At 42.1% G+C, this 8,095-nt stretch overlaps 1 protein-coding gene across 1 annotated transcript in view; it reads left to right on the top strand.

Annotated features, from left to right (window-relative positions):
• The window catches only part of USP24 (ubiquitin specific peptidase 24), a 132,950-nt gene that overhangs the window by 1,359 nt on the left and 123,496 nt on the right, over window positions 1-8,095 (top strand). The window contains exon 3 of the mRNA XM_034641292.1: window positions 1-132. Coding sequence (XP_034497183.1) covers window positions 1-132 — 132 coding nt within the window. The remainder of the gene's footprint in view (window positions 133-8,095) is intronic.

Genomic DNA, 8,095 nt, shown 5'->3' with positions numbered 1-8,095 from the left:
CCCGGGCCCGGCGGGGGCTCTCGGGGCGACGGCGGCGGCGACGGCGGTGGCGGCCCCTCACGCGGCGGGAGCACCGGGGGCGGCGGCGGCTTCGACCCCCCGCCCGCCTACCACGAGGTGGTGGACGCCGAGGTGAGGAGGGCGACCGTGACCCCTCGGGAGAGGTCACTGGCTGGAATTCCCTGGGCAGGGGAACACACCCCACTGGGCTGGGAGTGCGGAGGGCGTGTGGGGCGGGGGTTGGCTCGGAAACCGAGAGAATGGAGCCCCTGACTTGGCGAGGGCGGAGGTCACCGGGCCGGGGTCAAGTGGGGAGAGGGACCCCTAGGGGAGGGGCGGACTGGGCTTTAGGGACGCGGGGCAGGGCTGCGCCGCAGGGTGGGGAGGGGTCTCCTGGGCTTTGGGCTAAGCACGCCGGGTCGATGAGGAGGTGGAGGGTCCAAGGCTAGCATCTGCGATGGGCGGCGAGAACTGACGCGTTAGCCTGGAGTGTGTGATGGGGAGGACTTGTGTATCTGCGGCCAGAAATGGGGTACTAGCAGGCTAGGCTAGGGTTCGGCGATTTCGTGGCGTGGGCCTTCAGTGAAGGAGTGGGGGAGGCACCAGATTCAGAGTCAGAGAAAAAGTGGGATGGGCCAGCCAGAGTAGTGGCCTTTGCTAAGGTCAGGGGAGGACTGCTGGGGTTAGGACTGGGGTTTGGGTTTTAGTGAAGGACCAGAAAGAGAGAAGATTGGACAGGGTCTAAAAATGAAGAGGGACTGGGCAGGGACCGGGAATGGCAGGAATTCATACAAGGTGGGGGAGGGGGCTAGCTGCAGTAAGGTCTGGGTTATAAGGCCAGGTGGGGATTGGACCAAGGAGGTTAGAGGTCAGAGGCGAGGTCAGGAACGGGCGCTCAGGAGGCCTGAAATTGGAGTATGAAGCTGGGACCAGGTCTAGGTAAGGGGAGTACTGGTCATTGGCAAGGTCAGAAATGAGAGAAAACTAGAGGTTTTGAAAAGTGACTGCAGTCATACTGAGGGTGCTGTGCAGAGGGACAGGGAACAGGGTGGGAGAGACATGGGAGACGCAGAGGAGTCTGTTACGGAGAAAGGGCCATCTAGGCAAATGGCTCTGATCACAGATCTCAGGTCTGGGTGGAGAAAATCAGGCCTGTTTGGGATGTGAGCAAAGAACATGGGGAAGAAAACCGACTTTAACCAATTTTAAAAAGGATCAACCAGAAGCACTAGTGCCTGTGAAAACGTTGCTTTGCAGAAAAATGGCAGCTCATGTCAAGAATTTTGGTCATATTGATTGGATAGTGCATTTTGGGTGGACAAGTAGAACAGCTTGGCCTGATCCCAGAAGAGCTCAGAGCTCAGATTAGTGGGCTTGTGTTTTTAAATAGAGATACGAATTTGGGTAATTCTTAAGTTAAGCCTTCTGAAAGAATTTTTCCTAAATTATGTTCCATCCTTTTAGTTACACGCTTTTGCAGCAGTCAGTCTGAAGTAGCTTGGAAAAGAAGGTGGCACTTCCAAAAAACAGGTTTCTTCACAAGATTTCTTAAGGGTCCCAGACTTTCACTTGATTGATTACCTTCAGTTACCCTGTAACTTGGCTGTATCATTGACTAGCATAGGAAAGTAAAGATTGTTATTACTCCTCATTTGGGACAACAATCCCACATAATTAAGGAACTGTACTAAAGTCACTTTAAGAAATGAGCTTCTCTTTGCAAGTCCCCATCACTCCTCTACTTGCTTATTCCAGTTTTGACCCAGTTTTGCAATCAAGAAAGCCGTTGCTTTCTCTGAAGGTATTGGTATAACTGTGAAATGCAGCGTACCCTCATTTTGTGAGAAATTGTATTCTTTCTTTCTTTTTTTTTTTTTTTTAAAGATTTTATTTATTTATTTGACAGAGAGAGACAGCCAGCGAGAGAGGGAACACAAGCAGGGGGACTGGGAGAGGAAGAAGCAGGCTTCCAGCTGAGAAGCCTGATGTGGGGCTCGATCCCAGAACGCCAGGATCACGCCCTGAGCTGAAGGCCAGACGCTTAACGACTGCGCTACCCAGGCGCCCCTGTATTCTTTTTTTCTTTTGTCACAACTTTTCATTGCCTATAATTGAAAAATCAAATTAAATAATGCTCGGTGGTACTCCCGACATTAACTGTACTGCCTATAGACTTAAGTACAAAGAAATGGGCCTGGCTTCTTTTCACGTGAATGACAGGCTGAGGAGTTTGGTTTCAGGTAAAATCCCGAGAATATGTCTTTTTGAAGAATTATGTCAAGTTTTCATTTCCTCTTGACCTGTGGATTTGGCCTGGGGAGACGGCACCATTTGAGTTTGAGAGCCCAGGAGGGGCTGGTGGCTGAGGCTGCTTTACCCAGAAGCATGTGGGCAGACAGACTACAGGCAGGCACTTCAGTGGCACACAGGAGCCCGGTGAGAACGTTTCACCCGATTTCTGCCTGTACTCTACAGATTTCCTGCCTGCCACCTCAGCACCTCACCGGTTGGTCATCCTTGCTGTAGACATTGGGAAACTGAGGCTTTTGATCCTGGGAAATAGGCCAGGGTGCCGACTGTTATTGTGCATCTCCAGCATGTCGGGCACTGTATTGGGTGCTTTATACATTCTTCTAGCCTTCAGTGAGATAGTTCATAACATCACCGTTTTAGAGATACGATTCATTGGTGGCAGTCCGGATTTGAGCCTGAGCTCTTTGACTTCAAGGACAGTGTGCTTTTTACTCTGCTCTACTCATGGTTTTAGGATCAGATTCATTTTAGGATAAGAAGGAAAAATAAAGAGGAACAGGAAAAAGACACTTTCGAGGCTGCTGAACAAGTCTAGGAATGAGATGGCCAGTGCCGAATCATGGCATTAGGAGTAGAATGATGGGTGGAATTAAAGAATTAGATCTTTAAAGTGGAAAGCTTTAGAAATTAGTAATTTGTTCAGCTCCTTTGTTTAAACAGACGGCCTGGCAGGGCCCAAAGGGGAAGTGACTTGTCCCCACAGAGCCAGTTAATGGCAGAAATGGGACTAGAACTCAGGCCTTCTGCCCGCATGGCCTATGCACTTTCTCCCTCCCCGCTATACCTTTCAGGTGAAGAAGGGTCAGGATGTAGCAGAGGGTTACGGGGAGGAAGAGAAGGGAAGTGTAACAAACCTGGTGAAGTTTGTCCACTATTGTATAATCCACCTGTTTTATTTCTTAAAAAACGAGTACCTGATTTTAAATTACATAAAGTTATTTTTAATGCATAGGAGATTTTGGTTTTAGTGTTCTCTTCAAAACATTTGGGAATAAACAGATTAAAATATAAATGTTAAAAAAAGAAAAAATGACTATACTTGTCATTTGGGGACAGGTAGTAAACATTCAGTGCCTTCCATGTCCCTGAGGGGGTGGGAGTAGAGTAGTCAAGTGAAGGTTACATTCTAGTGGCTCTCAGTGCAAGCCTCTCATTTACAAGAAGTGACTTCCCAAGGTCATATAGTTAGTTAGGTAAATCAGTTTAGTAATTTGGGCCCATGCTGTAATTAGGATTTGTTTTAAAAATTAAAATTTGGAAAATAAAAGCAGTTAACTTCTGATTCAGAAAAAGCAAGAAGAATGAAGATAAAAAAGCCCAGTCGTCTAACAGGAAAAAAACCCTGAAACACCCACATATCTGACAGAACATATAAAACCACTTAGAAAGCCACCTTTTCAATATTCTCCAATTAAGGAAGGTGTTGCTTTGCACACATTGTGTTTGGTTGTTACCCCTGTTGTTGGATAAATGTAATTCATGGTCTCAGTGTCTGGAAGGCACTTTGAGAAGCTATCCAGTTTACATTTTGAATAGCATTACTTCAAAACCTGTCCCAGGCAGATAAGAGTTTGTTCTATTATTTAGGAGAATGGAATCTCACAGCTGCTCTGAATGACGTATCCAGATGTTTAACACCCCACTCAGAGTTCTTCACTGTTTCTTACTCTGCTGGCCACTGCTAAGGGCATGCCTACTGGTTCTGTCCTTGACAGGTGGGAGAATCTGTCGTTTAAGCTGTGTGATCCAGTTCAGGGGATCAGAAATCAGTCAGGTGCTGTTGTGGGGATCTTACACAATTTAACAGTTATATAACTTATTCATTATTGTCTTATTTTTTAGAAAACACTGAAATCGATTTTTTTTTTTGCAAGGATATTTCAGTTAACAGCTAGAAATACCTTTCTTAGCTGTTCAGTTCTGTGATAATTAATCTTCCTACAAGTGACATTTAATACTGTGATCTAACAAATATTGGGAACTCTTGTTTTGTTCCCATTTTAACGTGGACTTTCCTTCTTGAGGTATTTTTTCAGAAGTATTTCCAAGATTTTATTGCTTTTTTGTTTTTTTTAGAGGCCCAGAGTTGGTTTGCTCTAATATTTCTAAATCACATTAATTTGTAGTTCTTTAACTTACCTCATTTCTGCCTCTTTTTCTTTCCTTTGATAGTATGTGGTAATTATAAATGAATTAAAATTTTAATATCAGTACTTACATTAAAGTTTATATTAAAATTCATGTTCTTTTTTTCCTGAAATAGAATAATCCTAGTACATTTGAGTGTGGAATAAATATCAAGTAAATAAATTTTAGTTAGTCATTAGTGATTTGAATACCTGACCTTACAAATCATGGCTTACTACAATTTGATAAATTAAAAAAAAAAGAAAGAAGAATCCATTATTAAGGTTTTAAAGTAAAAAGTAAAATAATTCCAAAAAATCAGTTGAAAGTGATGAAATAAAAATAGGGAGTCTGCAAGGTTAATTAATTAGCATAGCCTAATTTTTACAACAAGAATTTCTTTATAATCTAGTATATGAATGTCCTTTGGGAATTAGGCCTATGAGTTCATCAAACAGTTGAATTCTTACCTTGTAATTACCTGGCCACATACTGTTAGAATGAGTGTAATTGGCATGAAGGAAGTACCTTTTGTAAGTTGGCGAGTATAGTTCTAGTGAAATCATAGTAGGTAACAACAGTTTTATACACCATAATGCCGTTAGCTTAAAACCAGTTGCAGTATTAGAAAAGTAAATTTTTTAATGTTTTAACAATTTGAAGAAAGGATTTCAACTTCAGTTTACAACTTACATAGCAGACATCGGTGTACTTTTGTACTTGCTGGCCAAATATCACGTGACATTGATTTTATTGGAATCCAAGTGTGAAGATGAAAATTTTTCACTTCTATTAAGAGCTATTGTATTTAGAAAGATTTAGCCAAATAATACTTTTTATATCCGGAGTTCAGTTTTCCAGGAATTTTTTCCTATTTGGGACACCAGAGAGAAATAAGTAAACACGTAAATACATAAGATTGAACCATTTCAAAACACCCGCACATGTTTAGTGCATTCGCCTAAATGCGTTTCACTTATGTATTGTTTTAACTTGTTCTTTTTTTCCTGTAGTTCAAATAAATTTTAATCTTAGGATTCCTATCAAATTAGAAGTGGTGGATTAGAAGGGTTTTGTAGCAGTCTGGACACGAGGTGATGAGCATTGAGAAAGCACGTTTGACAGTAGTGAGAAGTGACAAGCAGCAGCTCAGTGGTAAGGGAGGGGACAGGAAAACCTTGAGAGCGGACCCAAGCAAAGCAGGCCAGCCGGTGTGTATGGGGCCCTATGAAACAGCTCTGTGTGCTTCACGACCCGGAGGAGAGCTGGCTTTAGTGATGCCGCACCCAGGAAGAGGTTCCAGTACGCTCTGTTTAAGAAGGGTCAGGAGTGTGGTACAGTCTAGCCGGGTTTTAGTTCTGAAACAAGAGAATGAAAGAAGAAGGTTGGGCGCCTGAAGAGGTAAGCTTCAGGTGCTTGGGAAGTTCAGACCCAACGGGCGTTTCCGTCTAAGGATTCTGGATTGCTCAGGCACTGCTAAGAAAGTTGTGCTTTGTTTTCAAAAGAGTAAATGTTTTGGGGCGCCTGGGTGGCACAGCGGTTAAGCGTCTGCCTTCGGCTCAGGGCGTGATCCCAGCGTTGTGGGATCGAGCCACATCAGGCTCCTCTGCTATGAGCCTNAGCCTGCTTCTTCCTCTCCCACTCCCCCTGCTTGTGTTCCCTCTCTCGCTGGCTGTCTCTATCTCTGTCAAATAAATAAATAAAATCTTTAAAAAAAAAAAAAAGTAAATGTTTTATCTCACCTTCCTTCTGGGGAGTTTTAGTTTCTTTTTAGGTTTGTAATTCTTATTCTCATTATTATAGGAATTTTTAGTGTTTTTAGTATTGGAACTTTTTTTTAGTCACGATTTATGAACATTATTTGTTAGCATATCAGTAGGAGGCATCATTTATTGTTTATGGTTGATCATCTGTAGGGTGAGTTTTTGGCAAAGTATTTTGTTCCCTTTTCGTTTTTATGATAGGTTTATGAGTTCACTTCTCTATCTAACAATGGGAAACCTGGCTTCCATCATTGGTGGCTTCTGTTTTTTATTCGTGCGTGTAAGGGAAGTGGAATCTACTAGTTTTACCAGTTAACTTTAAGCCTGTTAATGAAACATATAACCGTAGATTTGGTTTATTTTTGTTTGTTCTGAAGAGAAGAGCTAAACACAATTAAGTCAAAATTTTATTCTGATAACCTTTCCAGAAGTTGAAATGCTTCAGCCACAATGCAGAGGTCTGTGGAATCTTTTCCCAGGACTGAGTTGAAGATTTGATTTTCCTCTTACAGACCTCCCGCCCCCCCCACCTCTCCCACCTCGAAGTCTTCTCACTTCTAAAGATGAGATTCCTTGTTCCAACTCCCAGTTTGCTTTCCTGTGGTATCTCAACCAGTTATTTGTGTTATGAAATTCAGTTGATACTATTTGAGATGCTTTAAGTTTAAGGTGTTTATGTTAGGGATATTTTATTTAAAAAAAATCTTAGTAAACAACATGGTACATTCTTTATCAGTAGGTTTCCAAAATGATTTCTGAAATTAAAATCTTTTTCAGAAAGACTTACTGGTCAGACATTCTGTTGCCAAGATTTTTCAGTTTTTGCTTTGTTTGCTTTTAGAATTTAGCTTTTTATAAAACAGGTCAGCATTTTTTTAAATTTTTTTCTTTTTTCCCCTTTTTATTTCTCACCCCTGTATTGTCAGTTTTGGTGGAAAATTGAATTGCTTTCTGAAACCTGTAGTTGGAAATCTACAGTGAAGCATTTGGGTAACAATTTAAAATATATTTCAGATCTTAGAACAGATGAAGGTATTCTGCACTGCAAATGGCAATTTCATCTTGCAATCGTTTAATTTATTCTGTATTCTTTGTTTTCTTTTCTTATTGAGTAGCCTTTTAATTCTGACGTAAATATCTCTCCTGCCCCTTCTGTTTATCCCCACTGTTACTACTCTGGCTTTGTTCGTGTTCCTTTCTTACCTTTTCCCTATGCCATTCACTGGCACCAAAATGATCTCTCTACAATGCAGATTCTAATCACAGGATAATCTTGCTCAAAAATGTTTGGTGCTTACTCATTTTCTGTAGGTAAAACCCAAACTTATCTTTCAAGGTCTCCATACTTATCCATCTGGTTTTATCTCCTGACTTCCAGTTCCATGCTCTCCCTTGCAGTTCAGGGGCCATCCCTTGGCCCACTCTCACTCCCAAGCCCCAGTTTCCATCTGCCTGGCTAACCGCCAATTCATTCTTCAGGGTGAGCTCCAGTGCCGTACCTTCTTAAGGTGAAAGTAAAGTGGTGATCATATTAAAAAGATGTGTTTCCCTTATATGTATCTGTCTTCCCATTAGGCTTGAAGAATGGGACTCTTTTTATCCTCGTGACTCTGGCACCTCGGCTCACAGTATTTGATTGGATAGACAGACAACTGAATGAATGGATGGAAAGAAAATTTTAAATGAAATAAAAAGTTAAATGACATTTTGCAAGAGCATTGCACCAGTAGTTGGGGAGGTGGTACATTTTGTTCAGGGTTCTGTGCCTGCTAACTTTATCATTGGGCAAGTCAGTTTGCCTCCCTGAGTCTCAGTTTTCCCATCTATAAAACGGAGGTCTTGGACTACACCTGTGGTTATTTTGTTGTTGTTGTTCATTCATTGACTTCTTT

This window comes from Ailuropoda melanoleuca, chromosome 2, assembly GCF_002007445.2.
Source record: "Ailuropoda melanoleuca isolate Jingjing chromosome 2, ASM200744v2, whole genome shotgun sequence".
Taxonomy (NCBI): Eukaryota; Metazoa; Chordata; class Mammalia; order Carnivora; family Ursidae; genus Ailuropoda; species Ailuropoda melanoleuca.
Note: the sequence above shows the minus strand (reverse complement) of the source record. Positions and strands in the feature narration are given on the sequence as shown.